At 59.7% G+C, this 18,539-nt stretch overlaps 1 protein-coding gene across 3 annotated transcripts; it reads left to right on the top strand.

The window, feature by feature from the left end:
• The first annotated feature begins 1,206 nt into the window (after window positions 1-1,206).
• ADORA2A (adenosine A2a receptor) lies at window positions 1,207-17,385 on the top strand. 3 transcript variants are annotated; one of them, XM_027845685.1, is made up of 4 exons: window positions 9,288-9,394; window positions 9,733-9,845; window positions 12,030-12,681; window positions 16,181-17,385. In XM_027845685.1, the coding sequence occupies exons 3-4, from the start codon at window positions 12,344-12,346 to the stop codon at window positions 17,037-17,039; spliced, it is 1,197 nt and encodes a 398-aa protein (XP_027701486.1). In that variant the 5' UTR covers window positions 9,288-9,394; window positions 9,733-9,845; window positions 12,030-12,343; the 3' UTR covers window positions 17,040-17,385. The 3 variants fall into 3 exon arrangements, with proteins under 3 accessions (XP_027701484.1, XP_027701486.1, XP_027701485.1); XM_027845683.1 differs by lacking the exons at window positions 9,288-9,394; window positions 9,733-9,845 and adding an exon at window positions 1,207-1,242; XM_027845684.1 differs by lacking the exon at window positions 9,288-9,394 and having other exon boundaries at window positions 9,683-9,845.
• The last annotated feature ends 1,154 nt before the right edge of the window (window positions 17,386-18,539 follow it).

Here is an 18,539-nt window from a genome sequence, read left to right on the forward strand (position 1 = left end):
CAAGGAGTCAGGAGAAACAGACACTTCCTAGCTGTGACTGTGAGCAAGTCACTTAATCTGTCTACCTCATTTTTCTCATCTGTAAAATGTGAAGAGCAGAGGTGTGAGGATCAAATGAATGGACACATACGAATTGCTTTGCAAATGTTAAAGCGGCCGGTAAAGGTTAGGCTCCTGTGAGCCCCAGGTCAACAGACAGGGCTGCAGCCGCGCCCACTGAGCTATCCTCCAGCACAGGGTCCCAGGGCTGCATTCCGGACCTGGGTGGAGGCGGGCCTCCAGGGCCTCAGCGCTCCAGGCCAGACCCTCGTGGGTGCGCCTTGGGGACACCCCTCCCCCCAGCTCTCCGACTGCAGGGAGGTGGGAAACCTTCTCCTCCCCCCACTATCGCTCACGCAGGGTCCCTGCCGGTCACTCTGAGCCCAGCCCGTGGGTATTCTAGACCTGGCTGGGGAGGCGGGGCGGGGCGGGAGGGGGGCACTGGCTGAGGCTGCCCTCTCTGCTCTGTCTCGGCTCAGGGCAGACCCCTTCGCCCAGGGCCCGGAGAAGGAGACTCCCAGGGTGTCCAGTCCCTAATTCCGGGACGCACCCTCGCCAGCGTCCCCTTCCCCCGCACCTGCCGCCCTCTCAAGCGCACCCTAATGTGTGTTCAGTGTGAATGAATGAGTGAATGAGCAAATGAGGCAGTTCGTGCCACCCTGGCGTGGCACTGTTGCTGGGGTGGGGAATCGAAAGCCCAGGATTCCCTAAAGTCCAGCGCAGCTTCAACCAGTCCCTTCCTTTGTGCCTCAGTTTCCCCCTGTGTCCAGTGAGGATGCGAATCTCCTCCCGCCGGCTCGACTGGCAGGTCCCTAGGGTGCTGGGCAGGGGTTCAGGGGCGCTTTGGGAATTCTAGAGAGGGGGAGACCCAGTCTTGGAGGAAAATCCCCTAGCGCCCGGAGCCCCGCCAGATTTTGCTGCCCCGTCCTCCGGGATGCCCGGAGGGGGAGCCGGAGAGCAGCTTTCGTAGCCTGGAGCCCAGAGCCCGAAGCCCGGGCGGGATAAGGGGTGGGGGGGGTCCGGGGGCGGGGCCCGGGGCGGGGCGAGGTGTAGCTCGGACCGGGGTCTGCAGGGGGCGCCCAAGGGCGGCGCGGGCTCTGCTCCGGGCGCGGCAGCTGTGGCCAGGGCTGCCGGGGACCAGGAGGAGGAAGCGGGCGCGGGCGGAGGCGGCTGCGGGGGCAGAGGAGGAGGCCCTCGGCTCAGGTCAGTGCACGAAGGGGCTGGGGCCGGGGATGGGCTACCAGGGCCAGAGCGTCCCGGTGCCATCGCCCGCCCCGTCTAGCAGCTGCGCGGACCGGACTGACGGACGGACAGACGGGGCGGGCTGCTTGGACTGGGCGGGCGATGGGGCCGGGCCGGGGCAGGGTGAGGGGGGATGGGGCGGATGGGCTCCCCGTCCTATCCCTGCCCCACTTGGGGGCTGCGACGACTTCGGGAGTGGGGAGCCCCGGGCCACATGCGAGAGGACTGCTCGGGGTCCCCCAGGCTGCCTCCCAGCAGCGGGAGCCGGGCCGTCTGGAGTAGGGGGCGGCCGGGACTGAGTGAAGGACTTCTGGGCTGAGGAGACGGAGGCAGCACTGCGACCCGCCGGGGTGGCCCTGGGGCTGGAGGACGCCCGCGACGGCTTAGGCTTGAGGGCTTGGGGGGAGGGGGTCTGGCCGCAGCCCCCCAGGCCCCAGGATGCCTCGGCCAGCTTGGGGCAGGAGGCCCCTGGTCGCTGCGGCTTCGCTAGCCGTCTCAGCCCCAAGACCAAGAGAGCTAAGGCATGGGGGGTGGGGGCAGGTGCGCTGGACCAGAAGTTCCGGACCTCTCGGTCTCCCTGCAGAGGGTTCTGGCTTCCCCCCGGAGCTAGCCCTGGGTATCCTGGAAACGGGCAGTGTCACTCCTGCCTGGGCATCACTGTGCCTCCTCCGCCCCGCCGTCCCTCCCGCTTCCTCCCCCCATACCTCCTAGGACTCCTGGTGGAGGGGGGGGGGCGCCCTGGGAGGAGGCTTCGCACAACGGGGCTCCAAGATGCAGGGGCGGGAGGGTGGGCACAGAGTGGAAATATGGGGGCTCGGAGCTAATGGCAACCGCGGCTGCTCTGGAGAGGGAGGGGGCCCCACCTAATCCCCCCCAGGGAGATAGGCTGACTTGCAAGAACCTGGAAGAGAGATGGGGAAAGGCAGGCAAAGCATCCTGACCTTTCAAACCCTGGACCCCTCTCCCCCAACGAATTTCATGGGATCTGTCTAATGGGTCCACATTATCCCCTTTTTCCTAAGAATGAAACTGAGGCCCACTCAGGGATATGAGGAGATCGCCCTGGGGGGAGTTGAACTTAGCCCTGGGAGCTGTGGGGTGTGTGTGTGGGGGTGTCAGCTGAAAGGGAAGAGCTTAGGGTCTCTGAGAGGCCCTGACACTCACGGGGACCTAGGACCCTTGCCTCTGGGCCCGAGGGCAGGCTGGGACCATCCTGGAGAAGCAAGGGTCAGGGAGGACGGACAGAGACCACCTCCCACCCCTTTCCCACTTCCTTGGGATCCGGCTTCTCCCCGGATCTTCTTCTCTGTACTGCAATGCAATTCTGCTCAACATAAGCTGCAGGTATGTTAAGGGGAAGAGAGGGAGGGAGGGAGCAGAGACACCTCTAGGCTGGCGCTAGGTTCATTCACCACCACTACCACCTCCCGGGCCTATTTGGCCCTTTGGGCTGGAGAGTTGAGACACTCACTCCCATCTCCAGCCTGAGCCTCAGTTTCCTGCTCTTTAGGTTGGCAGGGTGTGACTGGCTGGTTCCCAAATCCTTTCCTGCCTTGATAATTTGACTGGGCAGCCCAGACCTTGAGGGGTCTGTTTCCTCAATGTCAAGTGGGGGGGGCAGCCAGGCCCCCAGCTAGACATGGAGTGGTCAAAGGGGCTTAGCCTGGTTGCCCTCCTGTGTGCTTCAGCCTTCCCCTGCCTCCCCCTTCCCCTCCCTCCTCTTTCCCTTCTCCCAACTCATTTCCAGATGACCGACTGGAAGAAGCTGTCCTGGGCCTAGGTCTAGGCTCCTTCCCCCAGGCAGCCCCTTCCAAATGCTCTCCCTGGCCCAGAGGCTGTAAGCCCTCCTGCACCAGGGTCTAGGAAGGGTGTGCCAGGCTCCAATGATGGACAGATAGATGAATGAACAGGACAGACAGAACGAGTCAGTTCTCTTGGGAAGAGAGGAGCTTTTTGTCCAGATATGGGTGCAGGAAGCTGGATTCTAAGAGGACCAGGACAAGATTCAGGCAGAAGAGGGAGGCGGGTGGCCGGTATCCAGCAGGGTTCAGGGTAGAAGCCTTCCTTCGCCGGAGTCCGGCCAGAGCCCCTGACAGCAGCCTGGGGGCTGCCAGTGAAATTCTGAGAAGGATTTGGGCTCTAACCACTCGGTCCATGGGGCAGCTCAGGGCGGAGTGGCAAGAGCCCAGCCAGTGAGGAGAGTGTGGGGGGACCTCAGAAGCATAGGAAGCAGCGGGAACAAAGGCTGGAAAGGAAGAAGGGGCAACAATCAGAGTCAGCCAGCCCAGAGGGAGAGTGCAGAAGATGGAGAGGGGCAGGGGGGGCGAGTCTGGAGGTGGAAAGGGAAGGGACACAGGCTCGGCTGGAGCAGGCGATGGGATGCGGTGGCAAGGGTCCAGCCAACAGCCAGGGGTGCGGGCCCTGAGCTTGGGAGGGAGGTCAAGGCTGCGGGCAGAGAGGGAAGAGGGGAGGCATCAGACCGGCTCGGAGGGTGACAAGGCCAAGGGATGAGGAAGAGGATGTGGGGCCTGCTATGGAGATGGGAAAGCACAATCGCAGAGGCAGGAGGAGAGTAGCAGGCGAAGGGGTGGCCAACGGCAGCACTCCGGACGAAGGGGGACATTTTGGACCGAAGGAGGGTATGGTGGTGACCAGGAGGTCTCCAGGGACCTTTTAAGAGCAGTATCAGTGGAGGGGCTTCTCCTGGGGCCAAGCAGAGCGAGGCTAATCCTTCCTCTCCAGGACAGTCCTTTGGGATGTGAGCAAAAGCATCATGGGTCTTCCCCACCCCCATACCCATCCCTTCAGTACTCTCCAGGAGAAACATCCCTTCAATTCATCCTCATGTCACAGACTCCAGACCCTTCACTACTCTGATTGCCAGACCTCCTGTCCCCTCCCTAGGCCTGGAAACTCTGTCCCTCCCCATGCTGCCCGAGATTGCATTGGGTTTCTAATAGCCATATCACGTTCTACTATCTCCTACTGAGCTTGTGGTCCCCTCAGACCCCCAGATCTTATGCAGAGGAGTTGCTGTCTAACTAGACCTCTCCCACCCTCGATTCAGGAAGTGTAAGCCATCGAGCCCTGTGGCATCATATCCTACTGGACTCGGCCGAGTGCTTGAGTCTGCTGAGATCTTTTGGGATCCTGACTGTCACTCATTATTTTATCCATCCCCCTCAGTTCATGAGTCTGTCATCCATGCCTTGCTTCACGTCATTGGATAAAAATATTCAATAGCACAGATCCCTCAGGCTCTCCCCTGGAGACCTCCAGCCACACTGACACGGACCCAACACAAACTGAGTGAAGTCTGGCTGTTCAGGCACTTCCGAGACCATCCAGCCAGTTGTGCTGCCTCTGGGAAGGGCAGGGACATGGGGTCTGCACCCCTCCTCCACTTTGCCAAAGGCTGCCGATCCCTTCAAGGTGCCAGATCAGCCGTACAACAAGCCTTCATTAAGCTCAGACTGTGTGCCGGGTCTGGGTCCCAGCTACAAAGGGAAAACAAACATATGGTCCCTGCCCTTGAGGAGCTCACAGAAGGGCGACAAGTCCACAGAGAGCTGTAGCCACTACACACAGAGGGGAGCTTTAGAGGAAAAGAGCAGCAATGTGTGATCTGCTGGAAAGGCAGCTTGGCACTGAGTGGTGAAGGGTTTGAGTGGAGAAGGGAAAGAGCAGAGGTATCTCCATTTGCTCCTGGAGGCCGTGGGGAGCCATTGGAGGTTCTTAAGTGGGGAGTGACACGGTCAGATCTGTGCTTTAGGGAGATCATTTTGGAGGCTGAATGGAGGACGGACTGGAGGGGGGACAGCCGGGAGACAGGCAGCCCCTCAGCAGCTACTGCAATCGTGCAGATGTGGGGCGATGAGGGGCTACACCAGGGTGGGGACAGAGTCAGAGGAGAGAAGGGACCTATCGGGAGAGATGCTGTGAGAAGGTAAAATTGACAAAAGATGTAGTGGAGGTGAAACAGATGAGATGTAGCGGAGGTGAAATTGACAGGCCTTGGCACCATTTTGTTTCTGGGGGTGAGAGCGTGAGGAGCCCCGATCACTACTAGGTGGGGAGCCTGAGGGCCTAGGAGGATGGGGGTGCCCATTCTCAGCAGCTTCAGTTTGGGGGCCCCTCTCCCACCCTTCACCAATGGCTCACCCAACCCTTCTTTCCTGGTCAGATTATTTGATTTTGATCAAATAAGATAATATTTTTAAAGCACTTAGCACAGTGCCTGGTAGGTACTCTCTTGATCAGTCTGCTCCGTTTATTTCCTGCCCCACACACCCTTCCTACAGATATTAGGAACTTTTCAAATGTTGGGTGGAGGAGGAGGAACTGGATTGTCCTGGACCTGTAGGAGCTGGGGAGGGGATGGCTGGGGGAGAAGGCAGCTAAGAAAGTCGTTTCAGTACTGGAGAAACTCGAGTATGTTCGGAAGGGGATGGAGAGGCAGAGACCAGAGAGGTGGGTGGATGGGGGCTGGGCAGGGTGGCTTGCGGGGCAGAGGGCTCAGGGGAGGGCTTAGGGTTGGGTTAACCCCACCAGAACCTGTAACTCTGACCGTCTGTGGTCAGGTGATGTGTGGCGCAGGGAGCCGAGGGCAGTTCCATCACGAGGCCTCAGTCTCTGGGAGAAGCAGGAGTGTACATTTAGGGCAGGGGCATCCCCGCTTAGTAACCTCCTGCCCACCTGGGGGCCGTGCCCAGGGGCAGACCGTCCAGCTCAGCACCTTCGCTTCTTATTGGTCATGTGGGCGGGGACTCAGGTGGGCATGGGCTCCTTTAAGAAGAGCACTGTACTTATGATCCCCCTTGGAGAGCTGAGGAAAGTGGGGTTCAGAGACAGCAGGTGACTGTCCCAGAGTCACAGAGCTTATGAGTGTCAGAAGTAGGCTGGGAAGCCAGGCCCTCTGGCTCTGTTGGTGGCCTCCTTTGTGAAATGGGTAGGAGATGGAGATGGATGGCTCCCTGAGGGTCCTCGTGGGATGACTGGAAGGTGGGGGAAGCGTCCCAGCAAATGCCTTGGGCAGGCCAAAGACTGGGATGAGGGGCAGCTTTGAGGCTAAATTCGGGGACAGACAAGCTGGGAGGGAAAACTGAGCTGTGGGGGATCCTCCTCATGGCCAGGAACCCCTCACTTACCTGGAGGGAGACCCCTGGGGGAATGCAGAGCTCTCCTCCCTGGGCCGGAGGACAGCCTGTTAGTGAGGCCTTGATAGGGGGACCCAGGCTTCCACAGTCCCGTCTCCTGCCTAGAGAGCATTTACAGGGCTTCAGACTTGTGACCCACCTTTCTAGACCCAGGCCGGAAGTCCCCGGGGCCAGACAGGCCCATGATGTCCCCGACGCTTCTGTCTCCTGCGTCTGTTTCCCATCCTCCCCCTACATCCTGCCTGTGGGTCTGGGCCCCTCCATTTGGCTTCCCATCCTATCCTTTGGGATTCCTGCCCTGAGCTAATGTGGGGGGCAAGGAGGAATCCAGCAGAGTCTCGGTTCCCTCCTTTGTAGAGTGGGGGCAATGATTCCTCCTTCACCAGCCCCACATTAAGGTTTCTGTGAGGGAAGGGTTTCAGCAGCCCGGGACTGTGAAGGAAGCAGGGGGAGTTCAGGGACAGAGAGTGGCCGGGCCAAAGCAGGGCCAGCCTTCCAGGGCACTGGCTCCTGGAGCCAAGAGCCCAGACTCAGGCAGGGGCCCCGGGCCAGGAGCCAAGCCAGGCCAAGGCTGACATTTGGGGCAGCCCAGGGCCAGAACACCTGGCTCCCCTTCCATTCTCAGACCCAAACTTGCTACGGCATCTGGAGCGAGACGCCGAACCTCATTTTTTCCTTTTCTGTAGGTGTTGAGAGGATCCCGTGAGATCCCAGAGGCTGCTACTGCCTCAGTTTCCACTCTTCTCCTGGGACTGTCCCTGCCCCGACTGGAGCTCTCATGGTCCAGGGATGGCAGTCTGCCACACTGAGCTCCAGGAGAGAGCATCTTAATTAAAGGGCCAGGAGCCGCTTCTATTGACTCGGCTGCATGTTTATGGGACCGTGTGGGTTCCCCCTCATCAAGCCTCTCCCCAGCACCAGGCAGGGCTGCTCACCCAGGAAACGTCCCTGTGTTTAGGCTCAATTTCCTTTCCTAACCAGCGGTACATGATTCATGGATTGATTCCTGAGGGAAAGCTTACCAGGGCCCTGGTGGCAACCAGGCTGCCTTCTACCTACCCGTCTCCCCAAAAAGCATTAGGGACATGCCGGGCTTGTCCCGGCGGCTCGCTTCCCTCTGGTCAAGGACCCCCACATCCTTCACACCACCTTCTCCACTTCCAGATGCCCAAGATAAAGTGCTGGGGGGTAAGGGCTACCAGTCCCAACCCTTGGGTCTGCTATTCCAGGCTCTTAAGCCTGTCTGGACCAAGGTCAAGGCTCTGACTGAAGCCAGGGGCCAGGGCTCTAGCTGGGGCTTCTCAAGGGTCCTGGGAACCCGGGTTAGAGCTCATAGGTCTGGACCTTAGCTGTTCCACATTTGAGGTCTGCCTCCCTCCCCCGCCATAGCCCCTCTGGTCATGGTCACTATCTCATATATGTCCCCGTTAACAGGAGTGCTCAGTGCAGGCAGGCAGGCTGATGGTCAGCGGCAGAAGGCCCTCCTGAGGGCTGGACTCCTCAGGATGCTGAGAGGGGTGGCCTCCCCCACTGGGCTCTGGGCTCGAGGGCATGAGACACTTGTTCTCTCCTCAGAACCCAAGGCAACAAGGCCTGATGGGGAAAGCCAGGCTGGAGAAGAGCCAAGGAGGGCAGACACCAGAGTGGGGGACCCAGAGCTCAGGGACCTGGGCTTCCTTCCGGAGCTTGGCCCCCAGAAGGGAAAGGGGAGTGAGGGGCCTCCCTGGGGAGATCTAGGGGGGACTTAAAGAGTGTCAGGCAGAAGAAGGGGTGGAGGGACCCAGCTTGGGTGGGACATGAGAGCAGAAGCAGGACCAGAACTCACCCAGTCCACTTCCTACCCACTTGACAGGAGAGGAAACTGAGGCCTTAGCAGCTGTCACTATTTGTGTGTGGCTGAGGGAGGTGGGCTGAGGGACTGTGAGAAAAGCGTGTTGGACGGGCATCCACATGGGGGCCGAAGTGCATGAGGGTGGGAGGTGGGGAGGGGAGGGGAGAGAAGGGCTCGCTGACCCAGAGCCAGGCTCTGAGCTCACTGACGTAGGGCAGGGAGGGTCCTGAGGCGCCTCCTGAGAGCAGACGGCAGCTACCAGGCTCTGGAGCGCCGGTCCAGGTGGGCCCAGTGACCTCCAAGGAGGAGAGGTGACTGGGGGGGTTTGGGGGGGCAAAGGGGAGCAAGGGGCAGCCGGTGTGGAGGTGGCGGCCAGGGCAGAGCCCACATCCGTGAGAGCCAGGAGAGGGAGCAGAGTGAGAGACTGCAGATGAAGGCGGGTTTGCTCCCGGGGGCTGGCAGCTGCAGAGGGGGCTTTGGGGGATTGAGAGGAATGTGATGCTGAAAAGGGAGAAGGCAGTGGGGGGAGGGGGAGAACAAACAGGGTTTGAACAATGGCAGCTGGGGGCTCCAGATCCCTGCTTGGGAGGGAATGTCAGCCTCGGGGCAGGTAGAGCCTCGTCTGTGGCCTCAGGCATCTCTGTGGGGCTGCAGAGCTGGCAGCAGGAGGGGGGCTGCATGGAGGGTCTTCTGAGGAGCCCCAGGTGGCTGCAGATCGTCACCGAGGCTGGGTGACCGCTCTGACCACAGGGCCTCGGAGGGTCCGGTGATACTGGGCTTCCCCCACAACAGCCGTGACTCCATTCCGCATTCTCGGGAGGAGAGCTGCCCCCCACACCCCGCACTCCTCCCCCGTCTCCCCAGTCGTGCTCTTGGCCAGCAGGGGGCTTCCTGAGCCCCTCAGCCTCAGGAGGGCAGCCCTCTCACCCTCGCCTCAATCCCTCAAGGCTCTGGGCAACCTGAAATGCCACCATTAGTGCCCCAGCTCACTGGCACGAGTGCAGTCTACCCCAGCCTGTTGGACCTTCTCACCCAGCAAGGTTGAAGGAAAGCACTAGTGTGCCCAGCTCTGCAGATCCAGAGCGACTGAGCCAGCCGGCAAGGAAACACCTGCAAACAGACAGGGGTGGGTGGGGGAGTGGGAGGCAGGGCTCCTAGACAATTGCTGGAGGGGGAGGGGGGGAAGGAAGGGAAGGAAGTGAAGGGGAAGGGGGGAGAGAAAAGGGAGGAAGAGAAGGAAAGGGAGGGGAGGAGGGAAGGAGGGGAGATGGAGAAGGGGGAGAGGGGAAGGGGAGAAGGAGGGAAAAGGGGGAGGGAGGAGGAATAGAGAAGGAGGGGAGGAGAGGAAAAGAAGGGGGCAGAGTGTGATCAGGGTCCTAAGTCCCGTGGGTGCAGGATAGCCCCGCCTGTTCAGACCCTCGGTGCAGAGGGCAGAGTTGCCTCCTGCCTCCCTCCCTCCTGTAGGATGTCATTGTCACCTCCCACCTGCCTCCCGTGGAGGTTCTGAGGTTCCCCTGAACATCAGCGCAGCCCCTCCACCAAGGACCCGCTCCCCTAACTCCTACTGGCACAGGCAGGTAGGTTCCAAAAAAGAACAGTTGCTGTCTTTGTTTCCAAGGGTAACCATTGTAATTTACAGAGCCCCCATCAGTGTGCCTCCCCTTGACAATGAGCCAGAGGACTCAATTAGCTTTTGGGGGAAAAAAGCATTTATTCAAATGGCACAGCGAGCAGCAGTTCCAAAGCATTTCCCCCAGAAGCCTGGAGTGCACACTACTGCAAAGCCTGGGGAGCCTAAGGGGGAAGAGTGGGTGTGGGTTTAGAGGATATCAGTTGTGAGGCGGGTGCACACACAGAGAACCATGTGGCCCCAGCAGCTCACAGTGCTGGAACAGCAGGGTCTCCACGCCTTTTATTTCTCTTGGTGTTGAGGATGAATGTCTCCTGCTAGGAGGGCTGGATCGTCCCTGTGAGATGGGCAGCTTAGCTGGGCTTATTCTGTAGGGGTGATGTGTCTGCTGGATGGGCCAATCTGGGAGGGGGCTGGCCTGAGTGGGTCACTCAGCTGCTGGCCCGGCTCTTTTTCTAGCACGGCTGCTGCTGGGCCGGGCCAGGAAGGCCAGCCTCCAGGCACTGAGGAGGGCAGGGAAGGATGCCAGGCCTCCAGGCAGGGCTGCTTCTGAGCAAGCTCTTCCTCTGGGCTGGCTCTTTGTCGCCCACACGGCGACTCTGCCGGACTGATTCTCTTGTCTCCCTCGGCTCCCTCTTTGGTGGGCAGCCCTGGTCTCCCCCCATCCCCCTGTGACTTTGCTGCTATTTCTGTGCTCTTAGCTGCAAAGGCAGGGACTCTTAGCACAGGATGGAGCCTCAGCTCTGAGGTGTGTCCCCCTCACGAGGTCTAGATTCTGGCATCTGAAGGTGCCTCCTGATTCCAAGCAGTTCCCTCGGCATGGGAGCCCACCCTTACTTATGGTGATCAGAGAGGGAAGGAGCATTTATTAAGCACCAGCTGTATGCCAGGCACTGTGCTAAGCACTTTACAAATATGATCTCATTTGGTCCTCCCAACAACCCTGAGAAGGAAGTGCTGTTATTATCCCCATTTTGAAGCTGAGGAAACTGAGGCATACCAAAGTGAGGTGACTCACCCAGGGGAGCCAGTTTGGGGTCTTATGCAGATGAGGAGAGGAGGACAGCTAGCTGGAGACAGTCTGGGCTCTGGGGTAAGGCAGGGGTGGGCTCTGATGGCCTTTTCCATAGGCCAGTGAGCTGTTCCCACAAAATGTTGGCACTTTTTTCCCTTTACATTCCACGCTGGCAGCCCTCAGTTTGGCCGCAGCCTGCAGAGGGCATCCCCACCCTTCATACCCCGTTCCGGCTGGCACTGGGGTGTCACCCCGGGGGAAGCAGCATGGCCCAGGGCCCGATTCCGATGGTGACGACCACTTCCTAGGCCTTGCTGGGGAGGGATTGGATGCCCTCTGAGGTCCTGTTTTCTCAGCCCCCCCCCCCGCCGCTTTACAGAGGGTGACTCCCCAAGGTCTCAGAGTGCACCGGGAAGCCCCCAGGACTCCCGAGTCAGTCCAGAAGTCGTGATCTGTGGGAGGCCTGGTAGGTTCATACGAGGCAGGAGGAGCAGGGAGTGGAGAGGAAAGACCAGCTGGGGCCTGACAGAAGGAAGCACACCATCCACTTCTAGGCCCTTCTTGACCACCCCCTCCCACTATTGGTGCTGGACCTCTGGGTCACCCCCAGTCAGCTCCTCTGAAAGGGGGAGGAGAAGGACCTTTCTGAGGGCGGGTAGGGGTCTTGGCCTAATTATGTATGTCTAGAGCTGCCAGCTTTCCCTGAGGTTCTCTGACGTTAAGCGATGCCTTGAGGCATCGGTGGAGTGGGGCTGGGGAGAGAGGCCCAGGTAGGGCTCGTGGAGAGGGGGACACGCCGGCAGGAAGGAGCCTCCCCGTGGGGGAAGGAGACCCTCAGTGAAGGACGATGAATTTGCTTTGGATTCCTGGGCCACCTGCCCTTGTGATACCGGGAGGCTCCCTGGTCGGGAGTCGTCCCTTGAGCATGTGGGCTTGGCTAATCTGCCTGTTCGTGTGTGATCCAGCCGGGCCTTTCCTGTCTCTCTGGGAGGGTGCCAGCCCACCGGTGTCCAATGCCTGGCCAGTCGAGCCATGGGGCTGCCTCCCGGCCTCAGCCTTGGCCCTCCCCGCACCCAGCTCCGGGTCTGATCTTCACGGTGGCGTCCTCTTTCCTAGGTTCCGCGGTCACTCCAAGGTAGAGGAGAGCTGCCAACGCACGAGGCCCTTCTTCTCCCGAAGCCATGGCCATGTGACCGGGAGGACACATGCAGTGAGGACAGCCCTTCCCCCCTCCTCAATGCTGGCTCCCAGACGCTGGGGAGTGGTCCAGGGGGGCTGGCGCCTCAGGGCAGGCCAGAGCCCCCCAGAGCCTCTGCCCTCCATAGCCCCCCGCCTGTGACCCCCCCCCGGCGCTGGGGCTGCAGCTATGGACCCAGAGCTGGCCCGGCCCTCGGTCTCTCTGAGCCAGCCCTCCCGCCCCTCCTGGCGCCATGGCTCTCTCCATCTCCTGGGACGTGGTCTACATCGTGGTGGAGGTAGTCATCGCCGTGCTGGCGGTCTTGGGCAACGTGCTAGTGTGCTGGGCAGTCTCGATGAACACCAACCTGCAGAACGTCACCAACTACTTCGTGGTGTCCCTGGCGGCGGCCGACATCGCCGTGGGGGTGCTTGCCATCCCCTTCGCCATCACCATCAGCACCGGCTTCTGCGCGGCCTTTCACGGCTGCCTCTTCATCGCTTGCTTTGTGCTGGTCCTTACTCAGAGCTCCATCTTCAGCCTGTTGGCCATTGCCATTGACCGCTACATTGCCATCCGCATCCCACTCAGGTGAGCTGCCCTCTGGCCCCAGGGCTCCCGCTGGCCTGGGCCTCACTGCCTTACGTGCCCGCCTGATGGCCCATCCTGAGCTGAGATGACCGGTGGAGCTTCCCCCGCAGTCGTGCTGCCCTCTGCTCGCCCGCAGGAGGTCAGAGCTGTGCCCCCTCCCAGGCTGGGAACACTTCGTCTTACCCGGGCTCCCTGGAGACCATAGGCAGCTGGGGTTAGGGCTGGGCTAGGGCTACGACCAGGGGCTGGCAGAGAATCCCAGACTCACAGAACCTCAAGATCAGAAAGGAGGGGTCTCAACAGCTCCTGAGGCCTTTAGTGCACAGGATGGGTCTGACTAAGAATTCCTTTCATGGCATCTGAGACAGGGAGGCAGGGCCAGCCTTTGCCTAAAGCCCTCCAGGGAGGGGCAGTCGCCAGCTCCCGGGGGGAGCCTGTACCACACATAGGAGGTTCTTACTGACACAGAGCCTAGACTGGTCTCTTTGTAGCTTCCCCCAAATGCTCCTGGGTCTGGCCCCTGGGGCCAGTCGGAACAAGGTGAATGCCCCCCTTTCCCAGTGGACCTTCAGATACCTGAACACAGTTCTTGTGGGACCCTAGACTAAATATTACCAACTTCAACTGATCTTCTCATGCTGGCCCCCACAAAGCCCTTCCCCAGACTAGCTGTGTCCTCTGGACACTCTCCAACTCACTGGTGTCCTTCTTAGGCTGCGGTATTCAGAAATGACCCCAGCGCTCCAGGGAAGGCCTTACCAGGGCAGAGGACAGTAGGATGGATGCTCCCTTCTGTTCCAGGAAGCTCTGCACCTCGGGATGGGGCCTGGGAGCTGAGCCAGGGCCAGGAGCTTTGGGGGCTGCCACATGCCACTGCTAGATCTACTTCCTGTCTCCTCAAGCCGTTAGATTTCTTTTTCAGACAAACTGCTGTCTGCCTAACCAGACCTTCCTCATCTTATACTTGAGAAATTGATTTTTTGGACCCAAGTGTAAGGCTTTATGCTTATCTCCACTTAATTCCAGCACTCCAGCCTCTCAGGATCCTTTTGGATCTGATTCTGTCACCCAGTGTTTAACTCTCTCTCCCATGTCTTCAAGTTGGCTAAACATACTATCTCTGCCTTTATCTAAGTCACTGATTTATCCAAGCCTTGTGCTAAGCACAGATTCCTAGGGCACACCATCAGAGACCTCCTGCCCCATTGACACTGAACTATTAACAAGTACTCTTTAAGACTGGCCATCAAACAATTCTGAATCCTTGTATTATCAGCTAGTCCACATCTCTCAATCTTCTCCCCGAGAATAGTAGGAGATGCTTTATCTAAAGCTTTACTAAAATTGAGGTAAACTTTAACCCCAGCATTTGCCCCATCTGCTAGGTTCATCATTCTGGCCAACAAGGGAACAGGCTAAGTCTGGCATAACCTGTGCTTGCTGAGCCAGCCAGGCCAGCTCTTTGCAAGTCACGACTGTCTTTTCTAGATGTTCACCAATTATCTCTTTAATGAGCTGCTCTAGAATTTTCCTAGGAGTAAAAGCCAAAGTCACAGAACTAGAGTTCAAACTCTCTTCTCTTCCCCTTAAAAATAAAATCAGGATAGTCTTCTAGCCTTACCCAGACCTACAGAATTGGAGATTTGACAAGGATCCCAGTGGCCTCTAGTCAACCCTGACCCACACAGAATCCCCCATGACAACCTTCCCACCATGGTTTAGCATGTCTCTCATCCTTCCCTGATGGGCACAGTGGTCCTATCTGCCGATTCTTCCAGACCCCAAGGTTGCAGGTTAGTCTGGGCTGAATGCTGAGCTCATGTAGGACACCAAGGGACCCTAGGGGTGCAGAGAGGACAACAGCAGCTACAGTGTGCTTCATGGACACTCAGCTTTCTGATATTCCTGCCAGCTATGCAGAGACAGCATTTTGCAGCAGAGGAAACTGAGGGTCAGTGTCTTACTCACAGTCACCCTGCTAGTAAATGATGAGGATAGAATTACAGCTTGGGTCTTGGTCAGTGCTCCTTCCCTCCACTTCAGCAAGGCAGGATAGGTAGAGAAGATCCTTGGCAAGCCTGCTGTTGGCTGTGAACTTGCCCCCTGCGTCCTTCCTCCTAGGCCTCCCCAGGGGTGGGTTGTGGAGGCTCTGGCAGAGTCAGCCCATTAGACAGACTTTGAAGAGGGACCTGTGACGGAGGCTGTGAGTCCTCCGCAAGAACTGGCCTGCTGAGTGCCCTGTAAACCAGCGAGTCCTCCGGCTGCTGGGGACGAAAAGCCTCAGTCATTCTGGGGACCCCGCTGCCTCCATTCCTCCTGGAGCTTCTTCTCAGCTGTGGGCCTTCAGGTCTCTGGGGCTGGGGGAGTTTCAGCCAGTCAGAACATATTTCTCAGCAACCAAAAGGGAGCGAGGCCGGGGCCCTGCCCAGGAGAACAAGCAGCCTGTGGCCAGAGACCCTGCCCATGCCTTCCAGCCAAGTGCTGGGCTCCTCAGCTGGCAGCTGGTCAAGGACTGGTCCATGGGCACAGCCAGGGGTTCCCCAGCCCCAGTCATGCCCATTCAGAATCATGCTGAGCATGTACTGCCCAGTGTACTTTGGGGGAAAGTCCTGGGTTGGCCGTTAACGTGCTGTATGATGCTGGCCACCTCTTACCCTCTCTGGGCCATATTTATCCCAGAGTAGAAAAGACTGGGAAATTTTCCAGTCCTGGGGAAACCCCACACCGAGGGAAGTGTGTGAGGGGAGGGAGAGCAGAGGGTGTGATCCAGGAGGGCAGCTGGTAGTTAGCTGGCTGAGTTGCCTTACCTGTGGCTTCCAGCCTCCCTCCTGGCCTCCCGATCCCCTCCCTTGACCAGCCCAAGTAAGGAGGCCTGTAACTGGGCCTTCCCCAGGCCCCGAGAGGCATTCAGCTTTCCTCAGGCCACTGTGGCCACGAATGTGGACCCTAGCTTGCTTGTGGGCCTCCCCCACCCTCTCACCTTTGCCAAGGCTGTGCCCCCAGCCTGGCATACTCTCCCTTCTCACCTCTGGCTCACAGGATCTTAGTCACCGCAATCCCGTCCTCACCTGTGCTAGATCTTCGTGCTTTATTCCTCTGGATGCGTGTTCCCTCAGGTCCTGCAGGAGAATGTCAGCTCCCTGAGGGCAGGGCCTGTCCCGCTTGTGTTGTCTCTGTTTCCCTTGCACCCACCACTAGACAAGGCAAGATCAGACAGTGCATCGAATCAACCCCGGTGATGGAGGCAGACAAGATGTGTACTTGGGGAAGCTGGGGGGGGGGCCCGCAGGCCGGCATACCAAACAGAAGCAGAGGCTCTTTGCCCTCAAGGAGCTGATGGTCCAAAGCCTAGGGTTTATGGCTGGCTTGGCAGTGGAAACTGAGGCCCAGAGAGAATGGCATCTGGCCTGGCCTGGTCGCCAGATGCGGGCTCCTTGCTCCCTCCCTCACTGGCCTTACCTCAGCCAGCCATCGTGACCCTCCCCTTCTTCCTCCCCAGGTACAACGGCTTGGTGACCGGCACGCGGGCCAAGGGCATCATTGCCATCTGCTGGGTGTTGTCCTTCATCATCGGCCTGACGCCCATGCTGGGCTGGAGCCGGTGCGTGGAGGCCGCGGCAGCGGGCAATAGCTCCGAGCCCCCGCACTGCAGTGTGGGCCAGATGCCGTGTCTTTTCGAGGCGGTGGTCCCAATGGACTACATGGTCTACTACAACTTCTTTGCGTGTGTGCTGCTTCCTCTGCTGCTCATGTTGGCCATATACCTGCGCATCTTCATGGCGGCCCGGCGACAGCTGAAGCAGATGGAGAGCAAGCCGGCAGCGGGCGAGCGCTCGCGCTCCACGCTGCAGAAGGAGGTGCACGCGGCCAAGTCGCTGGCCATCATCGTGGGCCTCTTCGCCATCTGCTGGCTGCCCCTTCACATCATCAACTGCTTCACCCTCTTCTGCCCAGAGTGCCCGCACGCGCCCCCCTGGCTCATGTACCTGGCCATTGTTCTCTCGCACACCAACTCCGTGGTGAACCCCCTCATCTACGCCTACCGCATCCGCGAGTTCCGCCACACCTTCCGTAAGATCCTCCGCAGCCACGTGGCCCGGGCCTCCACCCCGCGCGGCCGGGACTGCGGCCAGGGCCAGGAGCGCGTTAGTCTCCAGCTCAATGGGCACGGCGCTGGCCTCTGGGCCAATGGCGGCACGCCCAGGCCAGACAGGGCGACCACAGCCCTGGAGCCCGAGGGTAGGGGCTCGAGACACGGCTGTGGCCTCCAGGACGTGGAGCTCCTGAACCTGGAGCTCCCGGGGTCTCACCCCACAAGCCCTGGCCTGGAGGGGCCCCCACCAGCCGGCATCTCCTGACATTGGCCACGGATTTGGCTGAAAGAGAATCTTTGACCCTCTGGTGGCCAGAGGAGAAGTGGGTCTGCATCCCAGGAGGAGGTCTGGCCTGGATGGGGGGTGCCCAGCTAGGGACTGGGGGACCTTCCTCAGGCTGGCCTCCTGAGTCAGCCTGGCTCTTGGCCACCACCGGACAATCTGCGTCCTGCCTCAGTGACCCAGAGTGGGCCTGGGGAGCAGGGAGCTGCGGGGCCTTCAGGAGGAGGTAGACTGAGGGAAGGACCCCTGGGGTGCTTTCTGGATCCTGGCTGCCCTCCTGGATGCCTCTGGTCCTGCTGCAGAGGTGGCCTTGGGTGTGTCACTGGCCCTGGCCCTCAGGCGGAGGGGCTGGGAGGGAGTGGGCAGGGGTGGGCAGGGGAGTGCATGGGGAGGCCAGGCTGGCCCTGGGTCTGTGTAGTTGGGGACTGACCGGCTCCCCGGGGACTTCTGTCTGTCTTAATAGCCACAGGTAATGTTTGTTTAGAGAGACAATTAAATGGGACTGTGTGACGTTGTGGTATGTGTGTCTGCACCCTGTACCCTTTGCTCACCGGGAGGCAGCCAGCCCCTGGGCCCCCACTGCCCACCCCGTCCTCCCTGGCTGGGAACCTGCCACGTTCAGGGCATTCTGTAAGAAGTGCCAGGGCCAGAGGCCAGAAGAGGCAGACCCAGCCCTGGGTGGGCAAACGGTACTTCTCCTATTGCCCCATTCTGGGCTCCGGGGCCTTCAGGGAAGAGGGCTTTGGAGCTCTTGGTCTGCCTTTCCTCTACCCTCCAGTTCTGGAGGTCTCCCATCTAAAGACCCCCTAAAGACCCTGAGCTTCCCTCGAGGCGTGCAGGGACTGCTGGGGGAGAACAGAGGGGCAGCTTTGCCCCCTGCCATTCTAACAGAAATCCTGGGGTTCCTGAAAGCCCTTCTGAGCTCACGTGGCCTTTAGCAGAGGGACTCCTGGTAGTGCCCCTGCCTCGGAATCGTACCAGGAAGCCTGGGCTCTCCCTGGGGCTCTGTGGCAGGGATGAAGCTGAGTCCCAGGCAGAGCCCTGGCATCCTTCCCTCCATGGTCACCCCAACAAGCTTTGGGGAAGCTTTCGGGCGTTCCTAGGAGGTGGGAGCGAAGCCTTTCCTCCCGGATCGCAGCCTGCACCTAAGGTAGTGTGGCTCACGCTTCTCCAGACTTGTCCTGCCATGGAGAGGGCAGCCAAAGAGAGAATTCCCAAGCAGCTGTGGCCACACTCCCCAGTTCTGCCAGTCATCACATCCTACGGGACTTGCCAGGGCCCACTTACTTTGCTACTATGGGGATCAGTTTCCTCATCTGTAAAATGGGGGTTGGGGTGAACCAGATGACCTCTGACTTTGGCTGGATGGGCTTCTGTGGGGCCCAGAATCTACCAGATGCTGTGTGGCGGCCCCCCAGAGACCCCCTCACCATGGCTTCTCCCATCCTGTCTCTGCTGTTGTCTCCCCTCATAGAAAGAATG

Source organism: Vombatus ursinus, unplaced genomic scaffold (assembly GCF_900497805.2).
Source record: "Vombatus ursinus unplaced genomic scaffold, bare-nosed wombat genome assembly UNPS02015012.1, whole genome shotgun sequence".
Classification (NCBI taxonomy): Eukaryota; Metazoa; Chordata; class Mammalia; order Diprotodontia; family Vombatidae; genus Vombatus; species Vombatus ursinus.